We start from the raw sequence: 24,418 nt of genomic DNA, 5'->3' as shown, positions 1-24,418 counted from the left end.
GGTCTGCTATTTTTGACTCACCCTGTTTTATACAGCTGGTGTTGTGCATTGGAGTGATTTAGTTTTAGTTTTTTGGTTCTATTTGTCTTCTCATGGACTCACAAGGGAAAACAGTGAATGGGTTTGCTTATATAAAGGGTTAGTTTTCTTTAGTTGAAATTTTCTTGTCCCTTCAGATCTTCTGACTTTATTTTGTACTCGCCAAAGTATTTTGAAGAACATGGTAACAGTAATTAACTTAAATATTACAAAAAAAAAAAATCTCCACCCAAAATGTTAACTGACTTGGAATGTTCTTTAAAAAGTTGTAGATGTTAAAGGCTCTTCTGAGGAAACCAGTACATGAAAACTTTCCTAAAAACTGTTAATATTAGATCAGCTTTTAAGAATTTGCTGTATGCTTTGACTAAATACCAGACACATGAGATCATAAGAGCCTTTAGTTTTAAACTGTATTCATTGCTTACATGAGTAATCACTAAGAAAAGTTTTTCAGGAAGCCCAAGTGATGGGATTTCTTAACTCTATAATGCCAAAAATATTTATTAATAAGAAATAATGTTGCAAATGTAGCTGTACTGTGGTTTGGCTTCTTGGGGAAAACTGGTGAACTGATTGTTCACTGATGGCTTAAGTTAGAAAACTTCACAGAAACTTTTTCTGGGATCATCTTGCAAGTCCGTTAGTCTGCAGCCTGGCAAAGCTCACTGCAGCAGATTTCCCAAAGCCCAGAATGGGAAGTTGGATGGTGTTTTGCAGAGATCAGGAGCTGAGCCACTGTCCTGGAGAGGAACGGGGCTTTGATTGACTGACAATTCACTGTGCTGATGTCACAGGACTTTCACTTCTGGTTTGGTAACTGCAAGGAGCTGACCTGGATTTTTTGCATCTATTATTACGCATACTCACGCAAAATGGGCTCTACAAAAAGAAATCTGGGTGATACATTGGTGGATAAGTGGTGCAAAGAGATATTGATGGCTGGTCAGTGCTTGCTTTGAAAAATCAGAGTGGGGCTGCTGTTGGCATTGTATAGCGTGGTCTCAGAAAATCCAAAGCTGGAGTTCAGCCTCAGCCATCTGTGACCACTTCTGGATACAAATCCTCTCCCTGCTGAAGCCTGTTGATTTTTCTGGAGTTGCAGCAGAGTCACTCTGCACAGGAGGAGCTCACTGAGCTTATTATTCCTTTAGGTCAGGAATAACAGTTGCCTGAAGAATTACAGACATTCTCCCAGTTTATAGGAAGCTTTTCAGATTCTCTGAATGCAACTAGTGGTGGAAATGTGCTTGTGGGAGAGCTTGGAGAACCTGGTTTGGAGTTAGTGGTCCAAAAGTTCCACTGCAGCACTGCTGACACCCTTAAGGTACTTTGAAAAAAACCCTCAAAACCAGAAGAGAAGGGAGGATTTTCAACATACAGATAATGACTGTCATGAAAATGTTTTCCATGGAAGTACCCCCTAACTGGATGTGTACACCATGGCTGGATGTATAAACAGTTCTGTGCTGTGTGCAGTGCATTCACACATCCGTCGTGCTCCGGATGTGGGAGCGCGCGTGCGTGCGTGTGGAGGAAGAGATTACACAGCTCTGTGCAATCATTTCACAAGGGTTCTGTATTAGGGAGGCGGATTTCCTAATGGAGGACTTCATTGCTTGGAGCTTTAAGAGGAAATATCTGGGGGAGGAGATGCTGGGATAGTCTACCCCGAGCAGGGTATTTCTGCAAATAACTGCATTGTGCAGAGGTTTCCTTCTTTAGGTGCTGTGTGGTAGAAGGGTGACAAGTTTTCCTTGCCCTTGGAACACACAGTTAAGTGTTGATAAAGTTGAAGACATTCCCAATAACTGATTCTACTGGACTTCTACATGTAATAAGTTTTCTTTGTAGTTCTTAAGTGTGGCTCATGCAGAGGATTTTGTGTTATGTGTGTATTAGCGCTGTCAGAGGACTCATGATCTGATAGAAGAATTAGAGATGTACAGTTAGGGTTTGTGCCATATGTATTTTTTCTTTCCTAACACCTCATCATAAAACTTCACTCTTCAGTGTTGTGTAGCAGAGTAGCTGCCCAACAAGTTGTTCTGTAAACCAAAGTTTTTCTGTTTGTGTTTTTCCTGTTTTCTGAATACACAACTTTGAAAATTCCTGGGCTAACTGTATAAATGAGATATTAATGTTCTGTCTCACTTGAAGAAAAGTTGTGTTTAATGTGAATTTTTTTCAGTGGTAGCAGTACATTGGGGAATATGAATTGGTTTGTGACTTTTGTATGGGAGAGGTAATTTCATGGTGGTTGTGCTGTCTTCATCCTGCTCAATGTCTTCTCTAAGGTCCTAACTGTTATTGATTGAAGCTGATTTGCACTCTCCAGCTGTGGCTACCTGTCCTGTACTCCTAAAATATCTAGAAGTATTATTCCCTTCCCTCAGTCCCTCAAATATCACTGCATGGATCAAATAATAAACATATATAGTTCTGTGAGGAACATGGGGGCTTCCTAGGCTGCCTTTTTGGTGTTTGTGTGCTGCAATTCCCACAGTATTCCGAGTTTTTTCTGGAAGCTAACAGGAATCTGAACAATGAACAGAAGAGCTTGGAAAGCTGTGTGTTGACGTATTTAGTTTGATTGAAAATTAACTCATTTTGCTTTATTGCAGGCATTTGGAAATGCAAAAACAGCACATAACAATAACTCCAGTCGTTTTGGGAAGTTCATTCAAGTCAACTATTTAGAGAATGGTATTGTCCGGGGGTAAGTACAGAGTGAGCTGGTTCTGGGGGTGATCTCTGTGCTTTTCGGAACTGGGAAGCCTCTGTTGTACATAAAATGCTGCCTTGTTGAAGCTCTGCTCATGTGAGAATAGCTTGGTGCTGTGGAGTTCAAAATTCTATAACTGAGCTTTGTGGAGCTGTCAGGTGATGCGTAATACTCTGACTTCGCTGTACAGCTGGCTCAGGTTAAGAATCTGCTGCTGCATCTTTGCCTTCAGGCTAAATGAAGGCTTGTGCATAACACCCTCTGCCCTCTCCATTTTGCATTTGAAAACAGAAGATCTGAATTTTTAAGAGGAGTGGAGAGAAGTGAAATAGATTTGAGGAAGCCATTTTAAAGAAACAGTTTAAACATCTGTAAGAGAAATAAAGAAAGCTATTATCAAATGTGTGTGCTTCTATCTGAAGGTCTTAAAACATGAGATATTTAATGCCTACATTTGCTGGTTCTGATGGACTGTGGAGCGTCATGAGCAATCCCTGACCTTTATGCTCCAGTGTTTCTTTTCTTTGGCTTTTCTTCTCATTTGCAATAACGTGAGTGACTGGGAACTCTGTGCCACATGTGCTTTGAGTGTTATTCTGTAGGAATTTGACATACTTTCAGACCCAGTCACACTAGCTCAGGAGATGGGTACAATTTGAATACACTTGTTTTGTCTTCAGCGTGAGAAAAAGATGCTCAAACTTTGTCCTCAATCATTGTACCCCTTGTCAAGGACTTGGAATTATCATTTAGGAGGTTACTTTCTCACCCTCTAGGGGGTTTTCTGGCTGGCTGGCTTCCATTCCAGGCTGACGTCTACTCTGACATAAAAGTCCAGCAAATGTGTTGGGATGACACTCAGACAGCTCCCTGGTGTATTTTTGGGGTCTTGCCTTGGCATGCCGTGTCAGATAAGTGTTAATCTCACAGGATAACACATTGTTACCGCTCTGTGGTTTTGTTTCTGTTGGCAGTTTTCATCAACACTTTCCTTGCTTGGTCTGTCTGTTTTAAGTTATCTCCACTAAACCCAAGCACAGCAAAGAGGTGTTCCTTGGGTATTTCTTTGTTCCAATCATAATACAGGGCCTACTGATGTTCTTGATTTAGATTTAAGGTAGTGGCCTAAGATCTTCTCTTGCACATTTTAGTGCAGATCTCATTATTTGAACTCTCCTGCCAGTTGCTGTCTGATGTTTTATGAGGTCTTTTCTCTGTGCCCTCATGCTTGTTTTATTTTCTGTGGCTCCTTAGGGCTGTGGTTGAAAAATACCTGCTTGAAAAATCTCGTCTGGTTTCTCAAGAAAAAGATGAAAGGTAAGAGAGGAATACAGTTTTCCAAGAGAGTTAAAATCAATGGAAGAGTTTAAGAGCACCTGAATTAGATAGAGTAAAAGAAAACCCACTATATTTTCATGAGAGAAATGTATTGACTTTGCAGGAACTACCATGTCTTTTATTATTTGCTACTTGGAGTCAATGAAGAAGAGCGTAAAGAATTTCACCTCAAGCAACCTGAAGATTATTTCTACCTCAACCAGGTAATGTGTGATTTACCAATGCACTGATAAGGGTTGTCTGTGTGTTGTGTCAAAGATGAAAGGAAGCAGAATAGATTATATTCGGCTTTTTGTGATGTTGGGGTTTTGCTCTTTGCCTTTAATTTTGGATTTCTCTTCACAGCATAACTTGAAAATTGAAGACGGGGAAGACCTCCGACATGAATTTGAGAGGTTAAAACAAGCCATGGAGATGGTTGGCTTCCTTTCAGCAACAAAGAAACAGTAAGTGGAATTCTGTTAGCTTTTCTTACTGGCAGTTATTGTTCATGGGCTGCAGTGAGCAGTTGGGATCGCACGTAGTTCTGTAGGGAACGAGGAGAGTTGAGTGTTTTGCACTTACGGACTAATTCTTGAAGTAGAATTAGGTCTGCTAGCCTGTTATAATGAACTTTCTTAAGAAAAATTCTTACATAATTCAATTTTTCTTCCTTAGGATTTTTTCAATACTTTCAGCTATTCTTTATTTGGGCAACGTCATGTACAAGAAGAAAGCCACAGGTCGGGATGAAGGGTTGGACGTGGGACCTCCTGAAGTGTTGGACATTCTTTCGCAGCTGTTGAAAGTAGAGTATTTCACTTTAGCATTAATGTTTGATACACCTGTTTGTCATGTTCTACCTCAGCATTTCACTTGGATATCCCAGTTTCTGTATCTGAATCTCCTTTGTGATACTTCCACAATATTTTTCTTATGGGAGGGGGAACATGAAATCGGTGAAATTATTTGGATTAGAGATGGAAAATAACCTTTAGCATGGAAATAGAATTTATTGACTCACCAATCCCAGAGCAGAGCAAGAATAGATTCAGTGTAGGTGTGTTCTTTCCCACCACAGGGAAACATCTGAATGAATGTAAACAGAATAATTTAAACAAGTTGTAGGACTTGTAAAGCTACTGATGGATGATAGATGTGGCTGTTGTCAAAGAGCTTGGGCTTCTCTGAGGAAGTTGTATGTCCACTGCTGCAGTCAAATAACTCATTGAGAAGCTTGATGGTGACAGCAACTCTTGTTCTCTCTCATTTTGAAGGTTAAACGAGAAATCCTGGTAGAAGTGCTAACAAAAAGAAAAACTGTGACTGCTAATGATAAGCTTATATTGCCATATAGTCTCAATGAGGTGAGTAAAAGAGCACTTGTAGAGTGACTTTAAATAACTGAGACTTGCTTTTTTGGATTAAAAAAGCTATTATGGTACACTTTCACATTTTGTGAGGAATGGTTGGAAAGTTACAAGTTTGAATTAAAGGCAAATTGTGGTTTGGTTTGTCTCTGCTGGGGTTGTAACCTGTGAGTGACACTGGTTTGAAACGGAAATGGTTATTTTTTTAAGTAAAGTTCTGAAGATTGTTTGATCTGCAGGCAATAACAGCTCGTGATTCCATGGCAAAGTCCTTGTACAGTGCTCTGTTTGATTGGATTGTTCTGCGAATCAATCATGCACTCCTTAACAAGAAGGACATGGAGGAATCTGTTACAGTAAGTCTCTCACAAAACCAAGTCTTTGCAGGCAGCTATATGTATAGTTAAAGCTATAGATGATGTGTTTTGATACCTGGGATAAATTTTGGTACTTCTCAAGCCCATGCTAAATTTCCTGGTAGTATTTAATCATCTCTATTTTCACAGTAGATAGAACTATTAAATATTTTAAAACTTTTCAGCACAGACTGCAGTGCTTTCTGGACTGTTTATCTGTTGGGGCTTAAGGCACTGTATGACAGATTGGTAACTAGATTTCCACATCTTCTTTTAGTGTCTGTCCATTGGTGTACTTGATATTTTTGGATTTGAAGATTTCGAAACCAACAGTTTTGAGCAGTTCTGTATAAATTATGCAAATGAGCAACTTCAGTATTATTTCAATCAGCACATTTTCAAATTGGAGCAGGTAAGAAATGAGAGTCACTGAAGTGAAACCTGTTTTTATCAAGTGTTTATGTATTATGCAAACTTAGCCTCTAGTCTGCAAAACCCCATGGCATAATTGCTTGAATATTTCTGAAAAGTCTTTACTTTTTAAATTTCTTCTCTCACTATTGCTTATCATTGTACTAATGGTAGTGGGGTCTTTCTTCAGAGGACTGGCACTAAGTTGCTGCTTGACTGCAAAAACTCATACCACATTCAGGTGATCCCAGACAGAAGTCAGCTAAAACTGTGAACTTTGATATTGGAAGTCTGTAGGTGCGGGGTTGGATTCAGGTGGTTTTGTTTTAATGGTTGGGAAACAGTTTCTCTTATTTCTATCAGTCTGTAAGTATTTAATAACCAGTCTTTGCTGCTTCTCCCACCCAACAGCATTTAGGGGATGCAACTGTGTTTTGGTACTGGCAGTAGTTCTGAAATCCTGGTATTACTGGCATGTGTTGATTAACTTGTTTGCAGATGGTATCATCTGACAGAGCACTTTGAGTGCTGCAGGAGCCAACAGATCCTGTTTCTGGACTGGGCTTTGGAGTGGGGTTTGCTCTAGACTTGGGTTTTTTCTGCTTTGTGCAAAAGTGTGGTTCTCAGGTCACTGCTGAAAGGAGTCATTCTGTAGTATGTGGTACTTTGTCAACAACTTCAGGCAAGCATTTTAAGAAAATAAAATTACTAAACATCCAAACTTTGTGTGTAAACATAATGTTGAGGTCCCTGTTTTGTAACTCAGGACAGAATTGGCTATCCAGGCTGGTCAGAGTAAATAGTTACATTGTCTTCTTTTTTTTTTTCTAATGCCATTTTTCCAAATAAGATTAATCCTTGAATGACCCATTTCCTGTACCTCTTGCAGCCTGAGGGCCCTCAGGGGGATCTCTATATCTTTTTAAAGAAAGGCTTTTTTGTCTGTGGAAAATGGCATTTCAGTTCTGTAACACGGTGTGCACTGAGCAGTCTGTGTTGGGCAGACTGAATTCCACCTACTTAAAAATAATGCATTTATCATCATCATCTAGAACATGAGAGGTGCTCTTTGTCCTTTGTTGAACATAAAACTTATTTAATTTTCTGTGTGATTCTTTTTTTTACTTTAATACCTTATCATTATCTTGTTTCCTGTGGGTATTTACAGCATTAAGAAAATCTGGTATTTTGCTTCTGTATCTTAGTGGGAAGCTTGTCCTGTCGATCATTTGAGGGATTGTCACTTCAGCAGAAGAGCTTCATGTTCTCTTGTCAGGGAGCTCCAAATTTTCTGAGCCTAAGCAATATCCATTGCTTCCTTCGGGAAGTTCTGCTGCTGCTGTTGTATAGGCCTTAACTGCCTGTTATGAAACTTCTGTTATTTCTTCTGACAGTGCAATAAAATTCTGGAACTTGATATTTAACTATTTCTCATTTCCCATAATACAAAAATCATGGAAAAGAAAAATAGACTTGAACTCCTCTATGTCTGCCCAGTTTTACTGGAGTGCTGTAGATGTAATGTCCAACTCCAGGGTCGTAGGCTGCTGATTGCTGGGAAGGCAGAGCACAGCAGAATGTTCCTTTCACAGCTTTGAGTTTGAAATAGTTTTACCCCAAACAAGCCCTGCTGAGTGGACCTTTGATCTGTGCCTCTATGCTTGTTCTTCTGTTCCTATTTATAAATTCTCCTTATTTTTGTCTCTGCTGCCTGAACTAACAAACTCCACTTGCTGTAGCTGTTCAAGGCTGTGTTTTAAGCACTTAGACCACAGGACATCAAAGGCCAGAGCACTGTATTGATAAGGGAATTTTCTTGAGCTACACAGGAGGAATATAAGAGTGAAGGGATCACTTGGCACAATATTGACTATACTGATAATGTGGCCTGCATTCACTTAATCAGCAAGAAGCCCACTGGCCTCTTCTATCTTCTGGATGAAGAAAGCAAGTAAGCAACAAACATCTGCAAAAATACGTGTGGCAGGGGGGAGGGAAGGACTGTGAAAGGGAACAGAAATACAGCGCTTGAAAAAGGAGTGGAATGTTGTGGGAAGCAAAGGGTTATTTATGACTATGATTTACCCTGTAGTTTGCTTCTAATGATTCCAGTATGGTGGTGATATAAATTGATGCTAAAAGTGAACTTTGGCTTAAGCAAATTTAGAAACTTCCATGTTTGTGGCTTACCATGGAACTCCAATTAAAGTAAAATGCATGTCTGTAAGTCTTTGGAGCACTAAGTAGCAAATGTGATAAATAGTTAATGTGCTGCTAGCTAAAGTTGGCTGGTGAAGTGGGAGGAAACACTGACGTACACTTGAAACCTCACAATATTCTGCTGTGTGTGGAGCTGCTTGGTTTGGATCCAGAAATTGAGCCCATCTCTAAAATTCAAAGCAGGTATAGAGATCTTGGACAATTAATACTTTCCACAAGGATCAATAAGTGTTTATTCTGTCACCCTAATAAGCATATTTGTATTTGAGAAACAGCTGACCACTTTTGTCTTGCCTTCCCAGTTTTCCACATGCCACCAACCAAACTCTACTGGCAAAATTCAAACAGCAGCATGAGGAGAACAAGTTTTTTGTTGGAACCCCAGTGATGGAGCCTGCTTTTATTATTCGCCACTTTGCTGGCAAAGTGAAGTACCAGATCAAAGTAGGTGATAGGTTTGATGGCCACAAAAAAGAATATCCTTGCCTTTCTGGGAGCTTTTTGTCAGGGTGTAGAAAATTTTCTGGGAATGGGCTGGATCAAAAGGGTTCTCAGAGGTACTTTGGGTTTGTTTTTTGGGTGGTGGTGTTGGCTGGAGGGTAACACATTTATTCCGAATGAAGAGAACACAGGGAGCTTTCCTGACAGCTTGCAGCTCAGTGTGCCTGTTTTGTGCAGGATTTCAGGGAGAAAAACATGGATTACATGAGGCCTGACATCGTGGCTCTGCTGCGCAGCAGCGACAGCGCCTTTGTGCGGGAGCTGATCGGGATGGACCCGGTGGCCGTGTTCCGCTGGGCCGTGCTGCGCGCGGCCATCCGCGCCATGGCCGTGTTCGCCCAGGCTGGGCGGGAGAGGGCCCAGAAAACGGCAGGTAGGGCATGGGGAACTGCAGGTATGGCTTGGAAAATTGCAGGTAGGGCAGGGGGAGCTGCAGGTAGGGCTGGGAAAACTGCTCTGAAAATGCTCAATGCTCTACAATTGCTCTGCTGGCAGAACAAGTTTGTGGCAAAACCTCATCAGCGAGACACCAGCTTTGGTACTAAGGGTAAACTGAGTGGTGAAAGTGGTTTAACATTCACAAATGGAGGAGAGATTGTCACTGTTTTTGCCTGAGGTCATTCAGCTTTCCTCCTCCAGTCAGTGCAGCACTCCCAGCAGGATGGGACAGATTTGAAGGCCTATTTGTAAAAGTTGGGGGTGATAGTTCTGGTGTTCATTCCCATCTTATCACTAATTTTGATCTTCTTAGACCTCTGTGAAGTATCAAATAAGTATTCAGGATTAACTACTAAATTTGAGCAGCTGCAACTTCCTTTCTAGTTTGAGCAAGCAAAATGCTGTAGCTTGATAAAGTACTGGATAAGAACTCCAGACCCTTGGATAGATATTTTGCTTGCTAAAGTTGGTGGTTTTGGGGGGTTTTTTTGCCTGCTCATATCTTTGTCAAAATGCAATTTTTTGGTTATTTCCTAACAGGAGTGGTACGTCAAGGACCCAGAGTTCCCCTTGGAGAACTCCAGAGATCAAATACGCCGGTAGAAAAAGTTTATCGGTGAGAAATGCATCCTTAACCCCTATGGGGAAAAGAGCTGAATTGCTGAGTTGGACTTTCATATATCAAATCTCAACTAGATCTTTCCACAAGGAAAGCCAGTTTTATTTCTCCTGTCTTGTTTTCTTTGGCCTTTTTAATGCTATCAAAACAACACTCTAGCTTATTTTATGTAAGACCCAATGCCACCACATGTTGGGGACAGCCTCAGTTCCATTTACCTCTGGGTTTTTGAGTTTTGTGTAGTTGGTGTGTGCAGCTTTTAGCATTGTGTGCTCCTCTGCAGCCAGTCTGGGTCACTGCAGGGGGCAGAGGCTGGTTTTTCAGCTTTATGATGAGTAGGAGGCAGGGCCAGTCCTACGGAACTGTATAGGGAGATTTGCCTTTCCGTGGATATTTAGGCTTTGTACGTGTTCCTTTTGCAGCCGCTCAGTGCTCGATTTCTCATTTGATTGTTCTGAGGATTTCGATATAAATGCTTTTCAAGACATCATTTCTTTTTGTGAGAACAAGAAGTAAGTAGCAAAAGGCCTGAACTCCCAGGCCAGGGAGGCACATTTCCAGGACACACCGACTAGTTCTGAGCGTGCTCTGGGTGGCAGTGAAGCTGTGGGGCACCTAAAGTAGTGACTTCATGCTGCTTCCTAATTACTGCATCCTGGACAGCCTCTGCCACTTGGGGCAACAAAGAACTAAATATCCAATTTGGGTGAAAGGATTGGTCACAGCTTAACAGATCTGTTTCCTTGGGATATCTTAAATCTTGATATTCAAAAAAGTTCAGAGGTACCCAGGGAAGCAACAACCCTGTGTAATAATGTTGCTGCCTCTGTGAGCAGCTCAGAATGGGGAGAGCATCTAAGAGTCAGAAGTGATTCTTACACTTCTGTTATTTTTGGTTTGTGCCTCTCTGGAGAGTAAAGAAGGTAAGTTCTGTGCCAGGACACAGCACTTCACAAGCACGGTGCATGCTTGAAGAATGGCACCTGCCACGAATTAAGGACCATCCCAGGCTTACTTTGAAAAGCTAAACGTGAATAAGTTTGAAATGGAAATGAAACCCAAATTTTCTTCAAGTATCCCTCTAACATCTTGTTTATAACTTACTTTTCTGATGTAAGTCTAAGTACCCTCATTTTAGTAGTCAAATCTCTATCTAAAAATGTTTACTCTTGGTTATAAAGAAGCTTGTATCTATCTGAAAAGGTTCCTTGGCATAACCAGAAGGGTTCACTGCCCATTAAGTACGTTTTGCTAAATTTCTCTCAATTTTTTGAATTAGCGGCTCAAGAACTTACATTAAAAGGTAGAGAGTAGGTTGAGTGTAAGACCCTGGCAATTAAATTTTAGAGCACTGATGGAGTAGAAAGTGCTGACTTGTCATCAAAATCATTCATGTTTAGGAAAAAGTAGTCTGGGATTGACCTGCAACAGTTTGGAGCACACTTGGTGATGGAACCTTTTGGGGTTTTAACTCCTTTTTTCCCCCTCTCTCATGGCTGTGTATCTCTGTTTGCCACCTTTGTTTTGCTGTGGATCATTTTAGAGACATGCATGAACAAATCATCGCCAGTATTAAAGGACTGCCCTGGCAGGGTGATGATCCCTGTGAGCTGCTTCGGTCCCTCAGTCAGCTTCAACACCGCTCCCACCTCCTGTGAGTGCTCTGAGTATTGCTTTGAAAGTGCAACAAGAACCAAGCAGTTACTCCAGTCCCTAAAAATGATGCTTGTCCCAAGTTTGTCTTTTGAAAAACACTAAACAAGACAATTAAAAATAAAACAACCCTTCTGCAAATAGGCTACGGAGAACACCTTGTTGCTTCATTGTATTAGCTGAAAGTTAAACCTACTTCTCATGTAAACTTGCTTAAAACCCCAAGTATGTAGTATGATTTTGTTGTTGCAAAATATTCAACAGTGAGATCTCTCACAAGGTGTAACAAATGTTTCCTGACATTCAGGGTGCTGATGCTGGATATATTTCTGGGTTTAAGGTCTCTACGTGTGCAGTTCTGTGCATGTGTAAGGAAATGGATCTGTGCTCTGTTGTATAATAAGTTAATGTAAGCTGGGTGGCACAGAGCAGGAACCTGCCCTGTATCACAGAGTTAACATGCTTAGAACCGGGAGGATGTGAACTGCAGCCTTGTTTCTGAGAGTTCCCACTTCTTCCCCTTCTGTGTGTGGATGAGAGCTGTGCCTGAGGTGTGTGTCCTGCTCAGACATTCCAGAATTCCTGGTGCTGGGATGTGCATTGTCCTCCTGGGAGCAGTTGGGTGCTTTCACAGGGTTCTGATGCAAGCAGCTGTAACTCGTGAATCAAGTATCTTTATTTCATAGTGCCTTCATGTTATAATGAATTTAATGACCATACAGTTGCTAAAGAGAATAACTCACACTACAGTAGTCTGTACAATGGTGCAATTTTGAATAGCTTTAACTTCAGAGAAAATGTTTCACTTTTGAAAGCTTCCAATACCTTCAGAGTTTATTTAAGAAAAAAAAAATTGTTCTTGTTGCAGAGCAGTTTGCATTTCTTGCATTGACCATTTGTAAGAGATGTGCATGAACACACCCTGGTGCTGTTGTGCTCATTTTCTTCTGTCCTTCGTCTTGCCTCATAAATTGCACCAACTTATGGCTTGCTGAAATAATCAAAAATCACATGTACTTTTTTTTCCTAAATGATCTTTAATATTTTAACAGGAAAAGTAGAGGTGTCAAGCAAAAGCAGATCATTCCCAAGGTAATCAGAAAATTTAGATTTCTCTTGGGTTTGGGCTTTGTTGCACTGTGAATTTCATTTTGATTGACACAGCTCACTTCAGAACTGTTTTATAGTGTAGGAAAGTTGTTTTATTTATCCTGACAAGCTCAAAAATACGTAAATGTTCACTTTAATAAGAATTGTTTAATTAGACCGGAGGTGCCGTAAATGTATGATGTCACTTCCAAGTCAGGGAAGGCAAATGCAATGATTGTGTGATTCCCCTTGTTCACCTTACACTCTTGGGTTAGGGCAGTGGAACAATTTCACTCCTAAGAAGTGCTTTGGCCCTAAATAGAAATAATCATGAAATGTAACATGCCATTGAATGTGGAACTCTGGGTAGCTGGTTTCATTCTGAGTCATTTCAGATAAATATTTCCCTTTTAGTTGAGAGACTTGCACTTTGTTGATTATGAAAACTTCCTTGTAGAACTTGCTGGATTCCAAATCTCTGAAGCTCATAATGAGCATGACGCTGCACGATCGGACTACGAAGTCCCTTTTGCACTTGCACAAGAAGAAGAAACCCCCCAGCATAAGTGCCCAGTTCCAGGTAGGGGACACACCTCAGGGAACAGGCCCTCCTGGGCTGATGTAGGCTGGTCTGGCTTGGAAAACCAAGTGGGTTTTATTCTTGGGATTTGTTTGAAGCGGAGTTTATTACTTGATTAAAGTCAGAGTACATTTTGAGATTTTCATTTATGCCATGAAATGTGTCAGTTCTCTGTACTGATCATCCTAGTATGCAGATCTAGTGCTTCTGCTAGAGCATATGCAAACCCTGCTTTGAATTCTTTTGAGAAGAGCTAACAGCACATACCAAATACAGGGATGTGTGTGCAATATGGGAGAATCTGCTTGGATTTTGTATAGCCATCAGACCTGAAACAATCTGATTCTTAAGGCAGAAGCTGTCCTGCTGTCAAGCACCACCAAAATGCTGATACCTGAAGAAAAACCTTTCTGAATGTTTCATTTCAGACTTCACTTAACAAGTTGCTGGAGACACTGGGCAGAGCTGAGCCATTCTTCATCCGCTGCATCCGCTCCAATGCAGAGAAGGTAAGGCTGCCTCAGAGCAGAGCTGGCTGCTGAGACCCAGGGCTTGAGCCTTGTAATCTCTTTATTTCAACTTGTTCACTGTCACTCTGTGTGCAGGTGAAAGTTAACCAAGGTGTGGAAGGAAAGTGTGCTGTCCCTATGACAGCAGTTGGGCTCCTCAGGCTCTCACTGGCTGTTTTCTGCTGTCTTTTACAGAAAGAGATGCTCTTTGATGAGAGCTTGGTGCTGCAGCAGTTACGGTACACGGGCATGCTGGAAACTGTGCGGATCAGGAGGTCTGGCTACAGTGCCAAATACACATTCCAGGTATGGTGGGAACTGCAAGAGGATTGTGCTTTCAGGAATATCTGCTCTCTGCGGAAAACACGTCTTGTGTGTCTCTTCATGTGAAGCTCATGACCACTTGGGATGAGCTGTGAAAATGCACTGCAGTTTTGAGAGAGCCTGCATGGTAAAAAGTTGTAGTTAAACTGTTGTGTGAGTCATCTGCCAGTAAATTCTTCCTGGTTGCATGAAGGAAAACATTCTGAGTGCAGTCAGTCAGTGCTGCACAATGCTGTCTCCATGTGGGAATTAGTTTTCTGTAAAACACTCTGTGTAGGTTTAGAGATCACGCACAGGTGATCTTTCCCATTAACACGAGGCTGACTGAAGCCTGCATTTTACATGGAAAAATAGCTCAGTTTGGAGTGAGAGATAAGTACTTTCAGTTCCCTGTAGCATAAGTGTCTTAAATAGATTTCTATTTTATAGCTAAAACACTAAACTTGGGAGTTGCCTTCTAACTTTGGTCTCTTGCTGTCTCTGCTTTTTACAGGAATTCATTGACCAGTTTCAGGTGTTACTCCCCAAAAATGCCAAAGCCTCCAAGGAAGACATTTGTGCTTATTTGAATAAACTAAAACTGAATGAAAACTACTATCAAATAGGGAAGACCAAGGTCTGTGAAACTTTCTGTAAGGCAATAAGAAACACTGATGTACACTGCAAAATTCAGTGCAGTTCATTTACAGGTGTTACTCTTCTCTGCATTTTGTACCTAAATTGGCTATTTTAACTCTTGCAAGTGGTGACAGAGGTTATACTTGACTCCTTGGTTTTGATGCCAGCCTGGTTTCTTGACTACAGTACAAGTCCATGTTATATAGATACTGTCTGGGAAATCGTTGCTCTTGGCATTGTCAAACAGGTCAATGTTTTCATTTTAGAAGGGTTCTGTGATTTGAAGGCTGTAAGGATAGATGTAAGTTTTAGAATCCAAACTCTGAAATTTAAAAGGACTTCAATTTTTTGGGCAAGCTGTCAGCCAGTAAGTTTTGGTGCAGTGATACCAAACCATTATCTTAACCATTATCATCTTATATCTCCAGTGAGGGCTGACAGGCTCCTGTTAACTGCTTCTTGATGAACTTTTCTTTAACTGAACAGGTTTTTATGAAGGAGGCTGAACGGCAGATACTACAGGATACACTACACAAAGAAGTGATCAGGAAAATCATCCTCCTTCAGAGCTGGCTCAGGATGGTTTTGGAAAGGAGACGCTTTCTCAGGATGCGGCAGGCAGCTGTTGTTTTACAGGTATCTCTGGGACTTGCCAACCTTATTTTCCTAACAAACAAACAAACTCTGTCATGTAACACTCCCCACCTTGAAGCAGCCCTCCCTTACTTCAGAAACCTCCCTTGCCAGGCATGCTGGCGCTCCCGCAGTGTCAGGATGGCTCTGCAGAGGAACAACGCTGCCATCGAGATCCAGGCGGCCTGGAGGCGGCACCGGCAGCGGAAACGCTTCCTGCAGCACAGGAGGAGAGTTTGTCTCCTGCAGGCCCTGGTCAGGGGGCACCTGCAGCGTAAGAGGTAAAGGGGAAGGAGCAGTGTGACATGAAAACATCCATTGAATCACCTGGCTTCACCTGCCAAGCTCAGTTTGTGTGATGGGTTGACTTAATAAACAACTTAATAAATTGTTGCCCAAGGAAGCTGTGGCTGCCCCTGGATCCCTAGAAGTGCCCAAGGCCAGGTTGGATGGGGCTTGGAACACCCTGGGATAGTGGAAGCTGTCCCTGTCTGTGGCAAGGGGATGGGAATGAGACGATCTTTAAGGTCCCTCCCAACCCAAACCATTCTGGGATTGTATGAACTTAAAGCTAGTTATTGCCATGTGATATTTCAGTCAGTATCAAGTGGTCAGTGGAGTGTGGACAGTGGGTAAGTGCTCAGGACTTGAGCTTTATTCAGCTGAGTTGCACTGATGCTGCCAGTCCTGACAAGCAGACTCCACTGGGACTGTAGGTGTACTTTGGGTCTTATTGCTATTTGGGCTGCATTTAAGCAGCTGGGGGTTTTTTTTGACCTCTGGGCATTAAGGGTTTCATCTTAAAGTGTTTTCATCTTAAAAATGCATAACAGATACCAGAAAATGGTTCTGGAAAGGCAGACAGCTGAATCTTTGCAGCGAGAAATGCAGGAAGATAAAGAGAAAGAGGATGATACGAGCAAGGATGAACAGAGCGAGCCAGCAGCAGATGAGCTGCCTGTGAAACATGAGTCAGAGCCGGATCAAGCTATTGAGGATGAAGATCAAGCTCAAAATGAGCAAGCTGAAAACCTGAACTCATCTGAGAAAGCCACATTACCCCAGAAGAGCACAGTGGAGGGCTCAGAGAAAGTAACCAACAGCCGGGAGAAGCGGGAATCCCGTCGGCAGAGGGGGCTGGAACACAATGACTTGCAGAACAAACATGTGCTCCTGTCCTTTGAAGGACCATCTTCATTGTGCCACGAGGAGCAAACTGTTTCTGAAGAGGCCCTGGAAGCTGCTCCAGTGCCAGAGAAATCCACAACACAAGAAGATAATGTCCTTCAGGGAAGCAGCGAGGGAGAGAAAAGTCCAAGTGAAGAAAAAACTCTTTCAGACATTCCACCATCAAGTGAGGTAAAAGGAAGTGGTTCTGTTCCTGAGCAACCACCTGGATCAGAAACAGAGGGCACGGCAGCTGATAGAATGAAAACACAAAGAAATCAAAATAACCAAATAAAAGGCAGCCAAAGCTTTAACTGCCCTGAAAGGCCCACAGATCTTGCACTGAGTGTTCGTAGCACACTGTCTGCTACTGGCAGCTTTCAGAGTCCTGCTGACTGCTGGGCAGATAAAAGCAGGTGGCAGAAGGCAACCAAAGACCTGGACAGCCCCACTTCTTCTGCAATCCAGAGATATGTGGATGACCCAGAGAAGCTAAAGTACAAGAGAGAGAAGTGGAAAGGAAAGAGACAATCTGATGCTGGCCAGAATGATGTGCTGAGTCAGTCTTTGGATGGAAGGATACGTGTGGATAAGTCTCCTCAGGATCAGCTAGAGTAAGGGCAGCTTCCTTTTTTTTTGATTTATTTTACAGAAAACAAATATCTGTAATATCTAAAACAGAGAACTCCTGAGAGCCTGTACATTTGGGCCATGTTATGGGAGCAAATGGAGCTGTGAACAACTCCAGCTTTTCCTTGGCTCCCAGTCCTGCAGTGAATCTGTATGGGCAGAATGTTTGCAGAAGCTCACAAGAGATGCAAAGCCTGCCTGGCTGAATTAAATGGAAAGTCAGGGCTTTAGCTGAAGTAGTGTCTGGAGTTTATTTTCATGTGTCTTTTAGCCATTGGAAACAAGGTTTTTGTGACCTGCAGTTTGCAAGCATCATCCCTCTCATATGACAGGAAATCTGACATTCCCATGCTTTTTTACTTCTCCAGTACATTTTGCATTTAAAAGTGTATTGCAAGAGCTGATCAGGGTTCTGTCTCAGATGTAGTATTGATATGTGGGTTATTTAAAAAATGTGAAGAGTCCACAGATGTTATTAAAATATACTTATGTATTAAAATATACCCATCTTACTACAGGAAGAAGGGGAGTTCAGCTTCATTAAGTGACCTCTCAACACTGGCCCAGACTATTGCCATGAACCAGGTACTGATGCTATTGTGCATATTGTTTATAAATATTAAAGATTTGTGAATAATTGGCTGTAGTGTATTTCTGTGTTCCTTCAGGTTAATTTTTTTTTTGGCTTGATATCCTTGAAAAACAATCACCAGCAAATATTATGCAGTATTTTGAAAACTTAATTTTTAGTAAATGGATCCTTGATCAAAGCATTAAATATACTTGGCTCTTGCATTAATAAACTAATATCTATTGAGTAAAGTGTTTTGTCTTGATAGAGCAAACTTCACCATTCTGTTTTTTAAAGCCATTAAAGGATCTATGTCACTCAAAATGCAGTTTTTGACTCCTCCTCTCTCCTGTAGCAATCACCAGATCCAATTGAAGAAGAAAAAGGCAACAAGAAATACCCTGTGCAGAAGAAGCCCAGTGACCACTTCCCTACCTCAGACATGGCCATTCCTGTGCAGCCAGCGAGTCAGCAAGTGGATGCCAGGTATGGGTTGTGTGTGTGACTGGCCTGTCTTTGAGAAAATGAAAAAAAAAGATTTTCCTTTGATATTTGGATTGGGCACCTTGAGACTGTGATTGTGGAGAGGCTACGTGAGTGGCTGTGTCACTGCTTCATGTTGCTCTGAGCATGATATCTGACCCTGCTGAGGAACAGATTCTCTGCTTCTTGCATAACACTTTCTTTGAACTGGTTCTTTTTAAAATAAGAACCAACTTACAGCTCGGATCAAAGGTTCCTGTAGTGTAATACAACACCAAGAGAAAAGCTGAAGAACCCAGCAAGCATGTAATGCTGCTTCCCTGGTCTGCTGCAGCCTCTGGCATTCTGCAGTCCAGGGACTTCCTGAGCCAGAGCCGATGTTTTGGATATGTGAGGTGTTGTCTCTGTGTCTGCTGAAGGTAGTGCTCTGATCTTGTAAATACCAGGAAGTCCAGATGTGCTTTCACGTTGTCTTTCCTTTTTTTCTGCTGCTCAGTTTTTCTGCAGGCTGGGCCATAAATATTCCCCATAGTTGTGAATCCTGTTGTGGATTATTGTTAAGAGCCTGTTCTTGTAGCAGAGCCAGCTTCCATTACTAATGGGACAGACTTGTATCTGCTTTTGCATTCAGGTCTGCTTTCAAAAGCCCTTTGCGTAGACTTTTGGGGAAAAAGCCAGACAAGAAAATTGCAAAGGAGAGTTCTGATGTGATTGAGGAAGGAGATGGCCTCTCTCTCGTGTCTTGTGTCCTCTTTACAGACACAGGAGGAACCCAGAAAGTTTCTGAAGGTGAGTTTGGTGATTTAACCCTCAGCACGGTGCATCTTTTCTGTGAAAACAAATACTGCGGAATTCCCTCACCCTGCTTGAAAGTACAAATCCATTTCTTTGCCAGGTTCTTCGGGGCAGCCGGGCCGGCCCCAGGCCGGGGAGCGCCACGGGAAGGAGAGCAGCAAAGCAAAGAAGAACAGAACCATAAAGATCAGCAAGATCTCGAGCGTGTCCCAGAACTGGCGCGCGTCCATGGTCCGGGAGATTGCAAATGCCAATGAGCTGAAACACCTGGATGAGTTCCTCCTAAACAAGGTGAAAGGCTCTCAGCCATGATAAAATTCAAGTCTTTGTTCTCTCTTTGTGTGGAGTTTTAAAGCCTACTGTTCTAGGTGCAAGTTTGTGTTATAACGTAAGCAAAGGGGAATTGATTGGATGGTTTGACTGAGTTAGGTCTGTGTAAGGGCCCTTCCTATTCTTCAAGTCTCTGAATGCATTATATTGCATTAAATACTCACAGCATTCATGTTAGTTCTTTGTTTACAAATGAGTGGGCAGCAAAAGTTGTATTAAAAAAAGCAAGAGTTGTAAGTAAAGACAGAGTTCTCTAAAGCCAAACTATGCGACTCTCCTATTTTGTATCATCAGCACAGTGCATTAAAAAAGTGTTGTTTTAAATAATTGGAATGGTCGCAAATGACCAAGCCCAGCCACTGAAGCTTAACTCTGTTCAGATGTGCTTTTTTTAACAAAATCTGATGCAGATGTATTTTTTTCTAGATCAATGACTTACGCTCCCAGAAGTCTGGTGTTGAATGTTTGTTTTTTGAAGCCACAGAGAAGTTCAGAGGAAACATCAAGACCATGTACTCTGCTCCTGTAAGTAGTAAGTCTCAATAAAGGAAAGTTGGCAGGCAATAAATGAACTGAGTGTGCAGGTTAAAGGCTTGGCCTGCAGCTCTTCCACAAGGCAGTTCAGCAATTCTCAGCATAGAATTCAGAGCTGAATGTTAGACTCATTTTACAGTTCTGCTCTAATCTCAAGCAGCCTGCTTTGTTTTCCTTTTCTCATTCACTCAGCCGTAAATTTATTTTTAGAAATGGATGGATTTTGCTGTCTTCAGCCTCTTAATGCTGCTGTGTTTAAACACCAAAGAGAGGAGCCAACAGCTTTTTCAATATTCTTCTGACACTGCCTTGTCTCAGCCAAGTGCTGTTGGACAGTGCAGGAGGGAAGTGTGTTCACTTGTTTCTGTCATGGGCTGTTATCTTTGACTTTGATCATGGCTGTGCTTTTTCACCTCTGAACTTAAAGATGTGAAAATATGAAACTGTCTCAACAGTATCAAAAACAAATTTTTTGACAAGTATTTTTCCTTCTTTAGAATGGACAAATCCATGTTGGCTACAAAGATCTGGTGGAAAATTACCAGCTCCTAGTTACAAACCTGGCCAAAAAAAGGGAAGAGAAAGAAGTCAAGCTGGTTTTGAATCTCTTTCTATCCCTTCTGGATGAATTCATCAGAGGATATACAAAGAAAGAGGAACCTGAGCAGCCCAAGGTACAGAAGTTATTCTGTTACTGGTTTATGGGATGATGAAACATTGTTGTTCCCTTAACATAAGGGACCTGTGTTACCTCAGAAACCTTTTCCATGGCATTCTTCATTATTTGGGAAACACTTGCCATACACACATCATGTGTGTAACAAATTCTGTTTGCTGATACACCTTTTTGGAATTGTTAATTTTTTAACTTAATATTTTCAGAATCAGAAAGTGTGCATTTTCTTTGGTAAAAACATAGGAGTTCTCTGGAGTTTTGAGTCTTGGAGTTGCTTTGTCATCAGGCAGTGAGCTCAGTTGGTTTTTAGGAAGTTGATAGTGTGAGCTCAGACAACCCTCAAATCAAGCTGAAGCTGCAGGATAGTGTCTTGAATGTCTGGAGGTGAAGTAAAGTCAAGGAAACTCAATAGGGAAAAAAAAAAAGGACTGGAATGTCTGAATTTCAAAGACTAAGGCGAGTTTTGTTTTCCATTGCAGCAAACCAAAGCCCAGAAGAAGAAAAGAAAACAAGATCGTGCAGTAAGTGCTTTCTTTTTGCAATAATCCAAATCCTCAGGTGCACTCACAGAACACAAACACCCTTTGAAGAGCTTGATTTTGTACTTACGTTCTGGTTTGTTTTGCATGCTCATTCACTTACCTCTTTTATGAAGATGTGACAATATAAAACTGGTTTTTACAAACCAGAGAAATTGCTCATGCAGTGATAGGTGGTACTCAAGCATTTTCTTGTTTGTCCAGAAGGTCTTTTAGAGTCTAAAGGCTTTGTCAAGCATGGACTGTTTAAAAAAAAACAACTACTAAATATTAATAACAAAACTATAGCTCTTGTATTGTACTGATGAACTTTAAGGCAGCAAGTCAATTATGAAATGTTCCAGCAAACCCAGCTGCCTTAAGGTAGGGTGAAATTCGGTTTCAGAGTGAAAATCTTTCAGCTGTAATTGTAAAATAAAAGTGGCAAATCTGAGATGGGGTAGATGTTTTTTTTAAAAACAATTATAATTTTTTAAAGGCAAAACAACTTCACTGGTTCCTTGCTGTCTCTCACCAGATTGAAGAGCACAACGGCCACGTGTTCACGAGCTACCAAGTGAGCATCCGGCAGTCGTGTGAGCACTGCTCCTCCTACATCTGGCCCATGGAGAAGGCCTGTCTGTGCAGTGGTGAGTGAACAGACCTCAGATGTGCAGAGTGCTTGTAGCCCTGGCTGCCACAGGTGGGCCTTGGTGGACAGGCCGTATAGAAAGTGGGTAATTCAAGATACAAAGTGTTTCAGTGTGATTTGGATGCCTGTAACAATTGCTCCTTTCTCTAGTTTGCAAGCTGACTTGTCACAAGAAGTGCATGTCCAAAATCCAGAGCAGCTGTACCTCCTGTGGGAAAAAGGTAAGGCCCATGGATGTGGGATGGTGTTCTGTGGTACCATAAGTGGTGCACACAAAATGCTGCCTTTATTTCTCAGTAAATGAACAGTGAATCTCCAGGCACTGAACAAAAATTGCTTAATCAGTTCCCTCCTCTGTCTGTATGTAATCAGAGAGGGGCCCTGCAATTGCAGAAACAGAGCATTCTCCTAAGAGGTGATGCTTGAGCTAATTTAGGAACCCTTCTCTCAGAGTGTGTGTGCAGTGTTGGACAAACTGATAAAGAAATCCTGCAGTGTGAACCATAAAGGCTCTTTATTGCTGCAGCTCAGGAAATCTGCTTTATGATCAAAGGCGTGTAGCAAGCCAGAATAAAACACTCAGCTGTAGTCTCTGGAAGCATAAGGTAATTGTAGCAGGAAGCCGTGGCATCCTCTAGCTTGGGAACAGGAATTCACAGTGAGGTCACACCTGTATCACCTCCAGAGCGAGCAGGACGCAGAGCCCCGGCACTTCGGGGTGTGTGTGAGCGCCCTGACCAGCGAGAGGAACTCGGTCCCCGTGGTCATGGAGAAGTTGCTGGAGTACGTGGAGATGCACGGGCTCTACACAGAAGGCATCTACAGGAAATCAGGATCAGCAAATCGGATGAAGGAGCTGAAACAGTTGCTGCAAGAAGGTCAGGCAGTGTTGTCCACTCTTTGCATGATACCAGTTTTCCCTGCCATTCTCTTCTATCTGTAACTCTGTCACTTCTTAGTGTTTAAAAACCAGCTTTTTGCTGACTGTGCAGGCTATATTATTTTTGTTGGCTGACAAAAGCTGTTTAGTACCTTAAAATTACTATCTTTTGCCTTTTTTCCCTTTCTGAATTGCCATTTGGATTCAGTGAACAGGAGATTTGAATGTTTCTAACCTTATTTCTATGGGGTCTCATTGTGTGCATCAAAGAATTCAACTGCTCTAAATAAAACATTTCTTTACAGACCCAAACTCGGTGAAACTGGAGAATTACCCTATTCACACCATCACAGGGATCCTTAAGCAGTGGCTGAGGGAATTGCCAGACCCACTGATGACTTCAGCACAGTACAATGATTTTCTCAGAGCTGTAGGTAGGTTTTAAAACCATTCTTCAAACATTTCTTCTTTAACTCATTGTGTCCTTGGGAAAAGAAATTATTAGGGTGCTCATGCTGACTAAACAGCTCCTTCCAGTGCACTTACAGCAATGATTTTGGACATTTTACATAAAACACTTCTCAGGGAATTTCTCCTCTAGCTTACTTGATCTTGCTTCAAGATTCTTTTTTTACTTTTAATGTGTCACTTACAGCTGCTCTTTCTAAAAACTGAATAAGCATGTGACTAAGTTTCCTTTCAGGCAGGGTTTTTCTTCTTGTTATTCTGAACCAGATCTGGATATACAGATACTTTAAATCCCTAGATTGTTTTAACTTCAGTGGGATTAAGGCACCTAGATACTGCTGGAGGTCTTAGTATGTCACCTGATGATTGCTAACAGCAACAGCATCTGAAAATGCAGGATAATTGCAGTGCCATGAGGGGTACTTTAACATTCAGTTGTAACACTTGGTAAATGAAATGATAGTAAGGCTTACCAGAATTTAGGTATTTTTAGCTTTCCACTAGCCTTGCACAGCAATTACAATCTTGTGTTTTCTCCCTTTGCACAGAACTGCCAGAGAAACAGGAGCAACTCTGTGCCATTTACAGTGTCCTGGAACAGCTCCCACAAGCAAATCATAATACCTTGGAACGACTCATCTTCCATCTTGTCAAGTAATGAGTTTAATTTCTTCATTTGTAGAGAAACTGTGATTCTGAATGCTTCTTGGAAGCTTCCTAAAGCGTTAAACACCTTCAGTGTCAGTATAGGGGATTGTGCTGCTGGTTTAGAAGTGAAATAATTGAAGCTGGTAGTTGTGCTCACAAACAGGTGTGTGGTTACTTCTACCACCTGGTGTATTTGGATCAAACTAGGTAAGAACAACTTTGAAGACAAGGTAGATCTCAAATCCTTGGTGAATCATCTGAGCACCAGGATTTAGACAGAGGGGCTTGTAGAGAACTGAAGATGAACATATGCAAGTCCAGGTGCAGGAATAAATGGTGCTGGTAAAGGGGCTGCTCTTACCCAAGGAACCTGAGGATTTTCCAAGCAGCTCTCTGAACAGGGGCAAAAGGGATTTTTGAAGAGAAGACGCTGAATCACCAGACATACTTTTGAGAAGCTACCAGATTAGCTTAACCTGGGTGACTCCCTGATCCTTTGATACATGAAGTGTTGTCTACTTAGTAGGTATGAAATAATTCTGAAGTTTCTTTGGACTGCTGTACTTACTGAGTGTCCAAGAGGCCTCCTTACTTGTTATTTGGGAACTCTGGCAAGGTGTGATCACGGTGTTTGTTTTCTAGCAAGGTCTGCTTAAAATCTCTT

At 41.7% G+C, this 24,418-nt stretch overlaps 1 protein-coding gene across 15 annotated transcripts in view; it reads left to right on the top strand.

Annotated features, from left to right (window-relative positions):
- The window catches only part of MYO9B (myosin IXB), a 52,326-nt gene that overhangs the window by 24,105 nt on the left and 3,803 nt on the right, over positions 1–24,418 (top strand). For 5 of the 15 annotated variants that reach the window (XR_001865144.1, XR_001865145.1, XM_017743850.1 and 2 more), the window contains exons 4-37: positions 2,664–2,758; positions 4,019–4,081; positions 4,206–4,305; positions 4,448–4,548; positions 4,760–4,889; positions 5,359–5,448; positions 5,691–5,807; positions 6,085–6,219; positions 8,048–8,169; positions 8,741–8,882; positions 9,117–9,333; positions 9,918–9,993; positions 10,419–10,508; positions 11,540–11,650; positions 12,702–12,741; positions 13,196–13,318; positions 13,747–13,827; positions 14,023–14,133; positions 14,645–14,767; positions 15,256–15,405; positions 15,517–15,683; positions 16,236–17,183; positions 17,718–17,784; positions 18,126–18,256; positions 18,885–19,042; positions 19,149–19,339; positions 19,805–19,903; positions 20,410–20,586; positions 21,068–21,109; positions 21,645–21,756; positions 21,909–21,979; positions 22,444–22,636; positions 22,944–23,072; positions 23,655–23,760. Coding sequence is in view for 13 of the 15 variants with exons in the window: in XM_017743850.1 (XP_017599339.1) it covers positions 2,664–2,758; positions 4,019–4,081; positions 4,206–4,305; positions 4,448–4,548; positions 4,760–4,889; positions 5,359–5,448; positions 5,691–5,807; positions 6,085–6,219; positions 8,048–8,169; positions 8,741–8,882; positions 9,117–9,333; positions 9,918–9,993; positions 10,419–10,508; positions 11,540–11,650; positions 12,702–12,741; positions 13,196–13,318; positions 13,747–13,827; positions 14,023–14,133; positions 14,645–14,767; positions 15,256–15,405; positions 15,517–15,683; positions 16,236–17,183; positions 17,718–17,784; positions 18,126–18,256; positions 18,885–19,042; positions 19,149–19,339; positions 19,805–19,903; positions 20,410–20,586; positions 21,068–21,109; positions 21,645–21,756; positions 21,909–21,979; positions 22,444–22,636; positions 22,944–23,072; positions 23,655–23,760 (4,808 nt within the window). In the remaining 2 variants the exon portion in view is untranslated. Of the gene's footprint in view, positions 1–2,663; positions 2,759–4,018; positions 4,082–4,205; positions 4,306–4,447; positions 4,549–4,759; positions 4,890–5,358; positions 5,449–5,690; positions 5,808–6,084; positions 6,220–8,047; positions 8,170–8,740; positions 8,883–9,116; positions 9,334–9,917; positions 9,994–10,418; positions 10,509–10,916; positions 10,920–11,539; positions 11,651–12,701; positions 12,742–13,195; positions 13,319–13,746; positions 13,828–14,022; positions 14,134–14,644; positions 14,768–15,255; positions 15,406–15,516; positions 15,684–16,235; positions 17,184–17,717; positions 17,785–18,125; positions 18,257–18,884; positions 19,043–19,148; positions 19,340–19,804; positions 19,904–20,409; positions 20,587–21,067; positions 21,110–21,644; positions 21,757–21,908; positions 21,980–22,443; positions 22,637–22,943; positions 23,073–23,654; positions 23,761–24,418 lie in introns of all 15 variants that reach the window. The other 10 variants (XM_017743855.1, XM_017743852.1, XM_017743860.1 and 7 more) reach the window with 7 other exon arrangements.

The sequence above is a fragment of the Corvus brachyrhynchos genome, unplaced genomic scaffold (genome assembly GCF_000691975.1).
Source record: "Corvus brachyrhynchos isolate BGI_N302 unplaced genomic scaffold, ASM69197v1 scaffold219, whole genome shotgun sequence".
NCBI lineage: Eukaryota > Metazoa > Chordata > Aves > Passeriformes > Corvidae > Corvus > Corvus brachyrhynchos.
The sequence above is the reverse complement of the archived record's forward strand: the minus strand, read 5'-3'. Positions and strand labels throughout refer to the sequence as shown.